Source organism: Aethalodelphis obliquidens, unplaced genomic scaffold (assembly GCF_003676395.1).
Source record: "Aethalodelphis obliquidens isolate GAN/ISIS:26980383/991018 unplaced genomic scaffold, ASM367639v1 scaffold13, whole genome shotgun sequence".
Taxonomy (NCBI): domain Eukaryota; kingdom Metazoa; phylum Chordata; class Mammalia; order Artiodactyla; family Delphinidae; genus Aethalodelphis; species Aethalodelphis obliquidens.
In genome coordinates, this window is record NW_020837957.1 from 7,405,225 (window position 1) to 7,418,897 (window position 13,673).

The 13,673-nt window shown below is 34.5% G+C and overlaps 1 protein-coding gene across 2 annotated transcripts in view; it reads right to left on the bottom strand.

Annotated features, from left to right (window-relative positions):
• The window catches only part of LRRC40 (leucine rich repeat containing 40), a 55,887-nt gene that overhangs the window by 37,344 nt on the left and 4,870 nt on the right, over positions 1–13,673 (bottom strand). The window contains exon 1 of one of the 2 annotated variants that reach the window (XM_027114045.1): positions 6,556–6,650. The exons of the other annotated variant lie outside the window; for it this stretch is intronic. Coding sequence (XP_026969846.1) covers position 6,556 — 1 coding nt within the window. The 5' untranslated portion in view covers positions 6,557–6,650. Of the gene's footprint in view, positions 1–6,555; positions 6,651–13,673 lie in introns of those variants that run through there. 2 annotated transcript variants of the gene reach the window in all.

Below are 13,673 nucleotides of genomic sequence, written 5' to 3' on the forward strand. Positions count from 1 at the left end.
CACATCAGCCCAGCACTAGCATGTGAAGTTACTGACACCAAATGAGTCAATAAAAATGGGTACATTTATGTATTTGACTAAAAATCAATGTTACCTTAAGCAAAAACAAGTTACAAATGTGCCATACCAGTTTGGGTCACCAACAAAAAGCTCCAGTATAAGAACGACAAAAAAAAAAAAAACAAGGCAAGACAAAACAATACAAAACATTAAAAAAAAATGTATGGAAGAAGCTATGTGAGATGCACAAGTCTACTCCTAAAGAAAATATGTAGAGCATTGTGCATATATTTTTCTCTTAACACCTACACGTACATAGGTACATTAAGATGATTATACTTAAAAGGCAATGTAATGGAAAATATCTTTTTTTGTAAGGAGGAAGGTGGAGAACACAAGAAATTTGTATACAACACAACAAAAGTATCTGTTACCCATGAACTACACTAAATGAATGTTACAATTTTATCATTATTACTTCAGATATTTTGGTTAACCAAATTTGTCTTTGTAGGAACTATCACGGGATGGATAATTGTTGATACTATACTGCTGTTATTAAATATGTATCAATTTGCTTTTCCATAAACATTGACTTACTGCTCATTCTTTTCCCCATTGTTTGTGAAATATCTCAATTTCTTCAAGAGTTTATAGCACCAAGATTCATGTCACTTTTCTTCCCTCCCCACAAATATGAAGAACCACTGAAAGGTATATTGTCCTAATTATTGAGGAATTCAGTGGAGCCATCCTAAAAGTAGCTTACCAATTCACAAAACAGAAACTACCAGGTAAAAAATAAATGTCAATAGGCATATAAATGTGAAAAAAATTTACTATGGAGTTAGATTTATTTGCTTTATGTAATTTTTAAAGTTACATAATATGTCAAATATATACATAAATTAACAAATAGTATAATGAAATAATGCTCCACGTACCCACCGCCCACATTTAACAGTTATCAACTCATGGCCAATCTTGCTCATATATAATCCCATATCACAATGATCTAAACTACAATCTTAGGAAGATAGAAAAGAACAAAGTAAACCCAAAGTAAACAAAAAAAGAGTAGAAATCAATGACATCGAAAACAAATACGGTAACAGATAAAAAGCAATAAAACCAATACCCAGTTCTTTGAAAGTGGGAATATCACTACCAATCTTACAGATGTTAAGAAGATAAGGGAAGGGGCTTCCCTGGTGGCACAGTGGTGAAGAATCCACCTGCCAGTACAGGGTACATGGATTTGAGCCCTGGTCCGGGAAGATCCCACATGCCATGGAGCAACTAAGCCTGTGCACAACTACTGAGCCTGCGCTCTAGAGCCCGTGAGCTACAACACTGAGCCCGTGAGCCACAACTAATGAGCCTGTGTTCCACAACTACTGAAGCCCGTGCCTAGAATCCATGCTCCGCAACAAGAGAAGCCACCACAGTGAGAAGCCCGCGCACAATGAAGAGTATCCCCCCCACCCCGCTCACTGCAACTAGAGAAAGCCCGCGTGCAGCAACAAAGACCCTAAAAATAAATAAATAAATTTATTTTTTAAAAAAAGTATAAGGGAATATGATGAACAACTTTATATCCATACATTCAACAACTTAGAGGATATGGAGAAATTCCCTCAAAGGGGGAAAAAAAAAGCACAACAGCAATAGGAAATCTGAGTAGCCTTTTGAAAGGGTTCCTAGACCCAATTCCAGTGTGCATATTGTTCCCCATACAATCAATTCTCAGACACCCTCCTGGTGTCTCAACTCTGACACTACTCGGGGATATAGAATCAGATTCAACAAGTAAAGGGCTCAGTCCTACAAAACTGCCTTCCACTTCAGAGGCCAGTCACAAGCCCAGCTTATTACCAGTACTTCTCATCAACTGGCTATAAATCAGAGGTTCCCACGACTCCCTCCTTGGGTTCAGTTAATTTGCTAGAATGGCCCACAGAACTCAGGAAAACCCATTTACTCACTAGTGACAGATTTATTATGAACAATATTAAAGGATACAAACCAACAACCAGATGAAGAGATACATAGGGCAAGGTCTGAAAAAGGGAGCTTCCATCCTTGTAGAGCTCGTGGTCCGGCACAATGGCACATGGGAGCATACTGGTTCCCTAATGTGGAAGCTCTCAGAACCCTCTCCTTTTTTGGTTTTTACAGAGGCTTCATTACATAGGCATGATTGATTAACTCATTTGCCATTGGTGATTGATTCAACCTCTATCCCCTCTCTCCTCCCCAGAATCAGGGTTTCTGGTTCTGATTCTATCTGTGGTTAGTTCTCCTGGCAACCAGCCTCCACCCTTAGGTGTTTTTTGCAAGTCACTTTCATTAACATAAACTCACTTGTGGTACTAAAGGCTTGTTAACAAGACACCATTTAACTTTTATGGCTCTGAAGCAGTTTTTTGGGGGTTTTGTTTTTGTTTTTCGGGAACTGAGGACAAGAAACCAAATATTATAACAAAGGATGCTCCCATTGCTCTTATTATTCAGGAAATTCCAAGGGTTTTGGGAGCTGTGGGCCAGGAACTATGGACCAAATATCTCTGAGAAATATATTTTGGTCATCTGAATGACCAAATATATATATTTCTTATAAATCACAATAAAGCACATAGTATCTACCAAAGAAATTAAACTTGCTATTTAAAACATTCCCACAAAGAAAACTCCAGGCCCAGATGACTTCACTGGTGAATTCTACAGACATTTAGAGTAGAAATGATACTGATTCTACAGACTGTTTCAGAAAATAGAGGAAAGAAAAATTCCCAGCTCATTTTATAAAGCCAGCACTACTCTGATATCAAAATCAAAGACATTAAAAGGGGGGGAAAAAAAAAGCCAAAAACCAAAAACCAAATCTAAACACCATGACCAAGTGATTTATATAAGGAATGCAAGGCTACTTTAACATTTGAAAATGAATCAATGCAGTTGACCATATTAACAGAAAAAGAGTAACACAATATGACTGTCAAGGAATGAAAAAAAAAAAAGCATCTGACAAAATTCAACAATCATTCAAGATAAAAACTCTCAAAAAACTAGGTATGAAAGGGAACTCATTCAACCGGATAAAGGGTATCTTTGAAAAATCTACAGCTAACAATATACTTAATGGTGAAAAACTCAGGGCTTACTCTCTAAAATTGGGTACAAAGTGAGGATGCCCATTCTTACTGTGTCAATATTTTACTAGCAGTTCTGACTAATGCAACAAGGCAAGAAAAATAAATAAAAGCCATTCAGACTGAAAAGGAAGAAGTAAAACTGTCTCTATTAGCAGACATGAAGATCTATATAGAAAATCCTAAGAAAGCTACCAAAAAAATTAAATGTAATGAGTTTAGAAAGGTCACAGACTTCAAGCTTAATATACAAAAATCGATTGTGTTTCTACATATTAGCAATCAGTAACTGAAAACATTCTTAAATGCTTAAAGATTTACAAGACATAACATCTAAAACCATGAAATACTGAGTGTTAAATTTAACAAATATATGCAAAACCTATGGTATGAAAATACAAAATATATGAAAGACCTGTGTTTTTTGCTGTGAAAACTTAAAGAAGGTCTAGATAAGTAGAGAAATATACCAAGTTACAGCTTGAAGACTCAATATTTTTAAGATGTCACTTCTCAAAGTGACTTATAGATTCAGTACAATCCTAATCAAAATTCCAGAAGGCATTTCTGTAGAAACTAACAAGCTAATTCTAAAATGTATACTGAAATGCAAAAGAACTAAAATATATTAAACAATTTTGAAACAGAAGAAAGCGATAGGACTTAACAGTACTTGATTTTAATTTTTACCATAAAGCTTATATAAGGACAGACATATAGACCAACAGGGAAAAAAAAAAAAATGAGCTCAGAAAATATTCCAGGCAATAAAATAATGTCAGTTAATATTCAACAAAGTTGCCAAAATAATTTAGTAAGAAAGGAATAGTCTTTTAAACAAATGTTCGTATAGATAAAAAATGAACCTCAACTTTTACCTTGTGACATGCTCTAAAATTAATGCCAAGTAGAGCACAGACTTAAATGTAAAAGATAAAACTATAAAAATTCTATAAGAAAGCAAGGGAGAAAATCTTCACAGCCTTGGGATGGATAAAATTTCTCAGTATAGAAAAAGTACAATCATAAAAGAAAAAAACTGATAAATTGGACTTCATCAAAATTAAAAACTCTTATGTTTTTCTAAAGAAATTGTTCAGAAAATTAGGCAAGCCACAGACTGGGAGAATATATTAGATAGATACCAATATAGATATACAATATATCTGAGGACTTGCATCCCCAGAATATAAAAAGTCTTATAACTCAGGAAGACAAACAGCCCAATTAAAAATAGAGAAAAAATCTGAACACTTGGCAAAAGATATACAAAAAACAAATGAGCAGTTGAAAAGATACTCAACATCATTAATCATCAAGGAAATGTAAATAAAACCATAAGGAGATACTGTAACACAACCACAAGAATGGCTAATGTTAAAAATAACGACAATACAAAGTGTTGGTAATGATGTGTGGCAACTGAATCTCTCATATTACTACGGACAAACAGTTTGGTGAATTCTTATAAAGTTAAATATGCACTTATTATTATATGTCCAGCGATTCCATGCTCAGGTATTTAACTCAACAGAAATGATAACATATGTCTACACAAAGACTGTACTTGAAAACTCATAAGCAGTTTTATTCATAATAGCCAAAAGCTAAACACAACTCAACAGGTAAATGGATAAACAAACTGAAATACATACATACAATGGACTATTACTGTTCAACAATAAAAAGGAACTACTTTTGTAAACAATATGGATGACCCTCAAAAAACATTATACTAAGCAAAAGAAGCCTAACACGGAAAAATTGTAAATGTATAATTCTATTTGAATTAAATTCTAGAAGAGGCTAATTTATATTGACAAAAAGCAGACCACTGGTTCCATGGAGCTAGCAGTGGGGGTAGACTGACAGCAAGGGGAACGTTTCAAGTACCGGAAATGTTCTTTATCTTGATTTTGGTAGAAGTTACACAACTGTATATATTTGTCAAAACTCATTAAACTGTACACTTAAAATGAATGTACATACTGTTTGTAAATTATACCCCAATAAAGATAACTAAAGATAAAGAGAGAATTTTTTTAAATATAGATGATGTAATATATCAAGACAATCTTATGAATGCATATGTACACATATGTATATACGTGAATGAATAAAAAAATAAAGTGTGTATATGTGTGTATATATATACATATACACATATATATGTTTCTCACAGGGTAGATAATACCCTTAAGCAGCACTACCCAACAGAACTTTCTGCAATGATGGAAATATCCTGTATCTGCCCTATTTCATATGGTAGCCACTAGCTGCGTATGGCCAATGAGCACTTATAATGTGGCTAAAGTGACTGAAGAACTTGATTTTTAATTTTATTTAATTTTGGTTAATAAAATTTAAATAGCCATATGTGACTAGAGACTTCCACAAGGGATGGCATGATCCTTAACAAACACTGCAAAAAGATTTCTTTACATGTATTTTTGGGCAATTCATTCTTTCTTCCATTGACAACAGCTAATTACAGAAATAGGGAGTCACAAATGGGTTGACAGCAGAGAACTGTCTAATTTGAGGAAGATACAAGTGGGTAGGTGAAGAAACAGAGAAGAAATAAAAAAACATGTCTAAAATGGTGTTTACATGGATGAATAAAAGAATGTGTAGCAAGTAAACTATAGGAGCAATAAATCATGAGATTAAAAAAATTTTTTTGACTCCTTTGGACAGTTTCATAAATATAATGATCATGCATAGTATACAATAATAACTGTTTACTTAAGGCAGAAAATCATAGCCATTAAAGTCTAGATCTAGTCTAGATTGATTACCATCTTCTAAAAGATTGTAAATATATTCAACTATGATACACAGTATAGCATCATGGACATACACTGACCAAAGAGTCAGGGACCTAAGGCTCTGGTTTAAACTGTATAACTAATCAAACTGGCCAGTAACCTAGTATTTCTGGTCCCCAGTTTCCTCGTTGATTAAATGAGAGGGCCCTACTGTCACTTAAATGCTAGAAACCAGTAACAGCAGTACAAAAAGGCTTTTGCTAGATGCAGGGTAATATTCGGATAATAGTTTATCTTACAAATGCCATTTACTAAACTGTCTACCCAATTATGAGCACTTTAAAAGAATAAACCAATAGATCAAGTCACTCTGTAAAGAATCCGGGAAAGCTCATTGATAAACATTCCAATTTTCTCCACAGTAGTTTATGTATGGCCACCAATGGCCTCATTACATTAAACAAGAATTCCAAATTGATAAACCATAATATTATAGTGTCACTTTGAGGCTATCTTTAAAGTTTAACACACACACACACACACACACACACACACACACACACACACACACCAAAGTAAAATTAAAAAGTTATATGGAAGGCATTAACTCAAAAAGTTATATGGAAGGCATTAACTCAGTTGCAGCTTTAGGTTGATTCAAAGGAATATATCTTTGTGGTTTAGAACACCTGAACCACTGTTATTTTAGAATGCATGAAGACAACACTTCTTTGCTGAAGTCCAGGATACTGTAAGAAAAGAGTGAAACAATGTTAAACATATGAAAAGGAAAACATGTTTACTAATCACTTTAAGAGAAAAACATGCTTGAATTTATTACATTAACTTGAGGGTACATTCAGTTTTATAGTGAAGACAAGCTTCACTGAAACTATAATTCCATTCTTCCCAGCCTGTATTTTTTCTCTTCTACTCAAGAAAACATATTAAAATGCAAGTGAGTGAACATGATATTAATATAGGGGTAAGTTTAAATTTGCACTAATTTATTAAATAAACTTTGGCCTTGGCGATAACTTGGGATACACATCCAACAGGTTAAAATACTAACATTTAGAAATATATCAACAGATCAAGAAATAGGAATGGGATTTTCAATTAACTATCAAGGTCCTTGTTTTATAATCTAAACAAGTAGACTTCCCTGGATTTCAGTATACTAAAAATTAAATGTTCACCTCAGATTTTGCCATTACATATGGATTAAGGCACTTACCTCGTGTTTTCATTTCTAAGAATTGTTTAAGAATTAGCTTGTTTTGATGATCTATTCACCTGGAAGCGTAGTTTCTTTCTGGAATTATTTGTTATAAAATCTGGATAGTTTGGTTAATTCTCATTAGCTTTTTAGAATATAACAGTAAATTCCATTAAGACAATCAGGAGTCAAAATACAGAGTTAAGCTAAATAGTAAAGCAGAACATGGTTAATACAGATTTAAGGATGGTTATTTAAAATCTTAGTAAACATATGGTTTGTGTTACACTTTTTGTCGTGTCACAACAAACTGTACAAACTGAACATGGCAAATTTTCATTACCCTAAAACAGACAACATGACATCTTGTGGCCTAGAAGCCCTAGACCTATTTACTTAATTCCACAAACAGAAACTAACCAAACTGCTCTCTTCAAGATAAGGAATGATAGCCTTACACCCATATTTCTCTCTCAAATAATATGGTTTCCAAACTAATTTAATTGGCTTATTTAATAAATTATCCACTTACCAATGTTCTTGTCAGTTCAATAGTGTGGTTTCCTTTAGAATTTACAGCATTCTTTTGTTCCAAACACTGGCCCCTCTTACTTTCATTGAGTTTTTGAGTCACTCAAAAACATTCCTACACTACTGTTCTGCCATGGTCATGCAAGCACAAGGCAACAATCAATACCTCCTTTACAATTCTACTTTCATTTTATCTGGTCCAATGAAAAAGAGCTGCAATATCTATACTGAACAAAAGATAATTAATTTTGGTTGAAAGATAATATATTCCCACACTGCTGCTCATAAAAAGAGCTGTTACTTAAAATTTCCAGGATATTACTAATGTGCTTCTTTGAAGTTGGTTATTAGTTATTTTGTTTGGGTATACCTTTCTAAGTAACTTATAGAACTGACACTCAGAATGATGACTCTAAAACTGCCAACAATATTTGGATATTTAAATTAATCACAATATTCATAAGACAGACTATTATCTGATTATTTTAATGACTCTATTTTTCAAGTGTTCCTGAAAAATGTACAAATAGAAGTCATAAAAGCAGAACTCAGTACAATTCCAAATTTGTTAAAAATAAAAAAAACAGAAAGTAAATTAAATATATTCACACACACACACACACAAAATTATAAAAGAAAAACCTCCAAAATATCAACAGTGATAACCGTAGATGGTTATTTTCATTTTTTATGCTGTATATAGATTCTACTTTTTCTATAGTAGACATATTGGTTATATAAAGAGGAAAATAATAAATAGTATTTTTACAAAAGAACTAGGACCTAGTTCTTTCGCAAAGGAACTAGAAAAGAAAGCGTATCTAAAAACCCTCAAGAGTACACAGATTTCAGTTACAGGTAAATATTTATCTGCACTGTACAGATACCAGTTAACAACCCCATCTAGTTAGTAAAATGCCTCACAGCTCTAACAAGTGACCTCATTAAGAAGAATCCATTTCAGGAGGCCACCACTTAAGAATAAGAATCAATAGAATTTTTGGGGGGAGGGATAAATTGGAAGACTGGGATTGACATATACACACTACTATATATAAAATAGATAACTAAATAATAAGGACCTACTGCATAGCACAGGGAACTCTACTCAGTACTCTGTAATAGCCTATATGGGATAAAAATCTAAAATAAGAGTCGATATATGTATATGTATAACAGATTCACTTTGCTGTACACCTGAAACTAACACAACATTGTAAATAAACTATACTCCAATAAAAATTTTAAAAAAAATTAAACCAAAATAAAACAAGAAAAAAGTAACAAAATGGAAAGAATGAAAATAAAATAATATAGATTTAAACTCAAATGTATCAATAATTATATTAAATGTAAACAGATTAAATGCTGTGATTGAAGAAAAACAGATTATAGCAACCATGCTACAGGAAGGGCTGAATTACCTTTCCATTCTTAAAACAGAAAATGATATTGAGGCTCTTGTTGCTGCAGCCAGGAGTCAGTGCTGTGCCTCTGAGGTAGGAGAGCCAACTTCAGGACACTGGTCCACAAGAGACCTCCCAGCTCCAAATCAAACGGCGAAAATTTCCCAGAGATTTCCATCTCAACACCAGAACCCAGCTTCACTCAACGACCAGCAAGCTACAGTACTGGACACCCTATGCCAAACAACTAGCAAGGCAGGAACACAGCCCCATCCATTAGCAGAGAGGTTGCCTAAAATCATAGTAAGTCCACAGATACCCCAAAACACACCACCAGACGTGTACCTGCCCACCAGAAAGACACGATCCAGCCTCATCCACCAGAACACAGGCACTAGTCCCCTCCACCAGGAAGCCTACACAACCCACTGAACCAACCATAGCCACTGGGGACAGACACCAAAAACAATCGGAACTACGAACCTGCAGCCTGCAAAAAGGAGACCCCAAACACAGTAAGATAAGCAAAATGAGAAGACAGAAAAACACACAGCAGATGAAGGAGCAAGATAAAAACCCACCAGACCTAACAAATGAAGAGGAAATAGGCAGTCTACCTGAAAAAGAATTCAGAATAATGATAGTAAAGATGATCCAAAATCTTGGAAATAGAATAGACAAGATGCAAGAAACATTTAACAAGGACCTAGAAGAACTAAAGATGAAACAAGCAACGATGAACAACACAATAAATGAAATTAAAAATACTCTAGAAGGGTTCAATAGCAGAATAACTGAGGCAGAAGAACGGATAAGTGACCTGGAAGATAGAATAGTGGAAATAACTACTGCAGAGCAGAATAAAGAAAAAAGAATAACAAGAACTGAGGACAGTCTCAGAGACCTCTGGGACAACATTAAATGCACCAACATTCAAATTATAGGGGTTGCAGAAGAAGAAGAGAAAAAGAAAGGGACTGAAAAAATATTTGAAGAGATTATAGTTGAAAACTTCTCTAACATGGGAAAGGAAATAGTTAATCAAGTCCAGGAAGCACAAAGAGTCCCATACAGGATAAATCCAAGGAGAAATACACCAAGACACATATTAATCAAACTGTCAAAAATTAAATACAAAGAAAACATATTAAAAGCAGCAAGTGAAAAACAACAAATAACACACAAGGGAATCCCCATAAGGTTAACAGCTGATCTTTCAGCAGAAACTCTGCAAGCCAGAAGGGACTGGCAGGACATATTTAAAGTGATGAAGCAGAAAAACCTGCAACCAAGATTACTCTACCCAGCAAGGATCTCATTCAGATTTGATGGAGAAATTAAAACCTTTACAGACAAGCAAAAGCTGAGAGAGTTCAGCACCACCAAACCAGCTTTACAACAAATGCTAAAGGAACTTCCCTAGGAAAGAAACACAAGAGAAGGAAAAGACCTACAATAACGAACCCAAAACAATTAAGAAAATGGTAATAGGAACATACATATCGATAATTACCTTAAATGTAAATGGACTAAATGCTCCCACCAAAAGACACAGATTGGCTGAATGGATACAAAAACAAGACCCATATATATGCTGTGTACAAGAGACCCACTTCAGACCTAGAGACACATACAGACTGAAAGTAAGGAGATGGAAAAAGAAAACCAAAAGAAAGCTGGAGTAGTAATTCTCATATCAGACAAAATAGACTTTAAAATGAAGACTATTAAAGAGACAAAGAAAGTCACTACATTAATGATCAAGGGATCGATCCAAGAAGAAGATATAACAATTGTAAATATTTATGCACTCAACATAGGAGCACGTCAATACATAAGGCAAATACTAACAGCCATAAAAGGGGAAATCGACAGTAACATGTTCATAGTAGGGGACTTAAACACCCCACTTGCACCCATGGACAGATCATCCAAAATGAAAATAAATAAGGAAACACAAGCTTTAAATGATACATTAAACAAGATGGACTTAATTGATATTTATAGGACAGTCCATCCAAAAACAACAGAATACACATTTTTCTCAAGTGCTCATGGAATATTCTCCAAGATAGATCATATCTTGGGTCACAAACCAAGCCTTGGTAAATTTAAGAAAATTGAAATTGTATCAATTATGTTTTCCGACCACAACGCTATGAGACTAGTATCAGTTAAGGAAAAGATCCGTAAAAAGTACAAACACATGGAGGCTAAACAATACACTACTTAATAACGAAGTGATCACTGAAGAAATCAAAGAGGAAATTAAAAAATACCTAGAAACAAATGACAATGGAGACATGATGACCCAAAACGTATGAGACGCAGCAAAAGCAGTTCTACGAGGGAAGTTTATACCAATACAATCCTACCTTAAGAAACAGGAAACATCTCGAATAAACAACCTAACCTTGCACCTAAAGCAATTACAGAAAGAAGAACAACAAAAACCCAAAGTTAGCAGAAGGAAAGAAATCATAAAAATCAGATCAGAAATAAATGAAAAAGAAATGAAGGAAATGATAGCAATAATCAGTAAAACTAAAACCCGGTTCTTTGAGAAGATAAACAAAATTGATAAACCATTAGCCACACTCATCAAGAAAAAAGGAAGAAGTCTCAAATAAAAAGAATTAGAAATGAAAAAGGAGAAGTAACAACTGACACTGCAGAAATACAAAAGATCATGAGAGACTACTACAAGCAACTCTATGCCATAAAATGGACAACCTAGAAGAAATGGACAAATGCTTAGAAATGCACAACCTGCCAAGACTGAATCAGGAAGAAACAGAAAATATGAACAGACCATTCACAAGCACTGAAATTGAAACTGTGATTAAAAATCTTCCAACAAACAAAAGCCCAGGACCAGATGGCTTCACAGGCAAATTCTACCAAACATTTAGAAAGAGCTAACACCTACCCTTCTCAAACTCTTCCAAAACAGAGCAGAGGGAGGAACACTCCCAAACTCATTCTACGAGGCCACCATCACCCTGATACCAAAACCAGACAAGGATGTCACAAAGAAAGAAAACTACAGGCCAATATCACTGATGAACATAGATGCAAAAATCTTCAACAAAATACTAGCAAACAGAATCCAACAGCACAATAAAAGGATCATACACCATGATCAAGTGGGGTTTATTCCAGGAATGCAAGGATTCTTCAATATACACAAATCAATCAACGTGATACACCACATTAACAAATTGAAGGAGAAAAACCATATGATCATCTCAATAGATGCAGAGAAAGCTTTCGACAAAATTCAACACCCTTTTATGATAAAAACCCTGCAGAAAGTAGGCATAGAGGGAACTCTCCTCAACATAATAAAGGCCATATATGACAAACCCACAGCCAACATCGTCCTCAATGGTGAAAAACTGAAACCATTTCCACTAAGATCAGGAACAAGACAAGGTTGCCCACTCTCACCACTTTTATTCAACATAGTTTTGGAAATTTTAGCCACAGCAATCAGAGAAGGAAAGGAAATAAAAGGAATCCAAATCGGAAAAGTAGAAGTAAAGCTGTCACTGTTTGCAGATGACATGATACTATACATAGAGAATCCTAAAGATGCTACCAGTAAACTAAGAGAGCTAACCAATGAATTTGGTAAAGTAGCAGGATACAAAATTAATGCACAGAAATCTCCGGCATTCCTATACACTAATGAGGAAAAATCTGTAAGTGAAATCAAGAAAACACTCCCATTTACCATTGCAACAAAAAGAATAAAATATCTAGGAATAAACCTACCTAAGGAGACAAAAAACCTGTATGCAGAAAATTATAAGACACTGATGAAGGAAATTAAAGATGATACGAACAGATGGAAAGATATACCATGTTCTTGGATTGGAAGAATCAACATTGTGAAAATGACTCTACTACACAAAGCAATCTACAGATTCAATGCACTCCCTTATCAAACTACCACTGGCATTTTTCACAGAACTAGAACAAAAAATTTCACAATTTGTATGGAAACACAAAAGACCCCGAATAGCCAAAGCATTCTTGAGAACGAAAAACAGAGATGGAGGAATCAGGCTCCCTGACTTCAGACTATACTACAAAGCTACAGTAATCAAGACAGTATGGTACTGGCATAAAACCAGAATGATAGATCAATGGAACAGGACAGAAAGCCCAGAGATAAACCCACACACATATGGTCACCTTATCTTTGATTAAGGAGGCAGGAATGTACAGTGGAGAAAGTACAGCCTCTTCAATAAGTGGTGCTGGGAAAACTGGACAGATACATGTAAAAGAATGAGATTAGATCATTCCCTAACACCATACACAAAAATAAGATCAAAATGGATTAAAGACCTAAATGTAAGGCCAGAAACTATCAAACTCTTAGAGGAAAACATAGGCAGAACACTCTATGACATAAATCACAGCAAGATCCTTTTTGACCCACCTCCTAGAGAAATGGAAATAAAAACAAAAATAAACAAATGGGACCTAATGAAACTTCAAAGCTTTTGCACAGCAAAGGAAACCATAAACAAGACCAAAAGACAACCCTCAGAATGGGAGAAAATATTTGCAAATGAAGCAACTGACA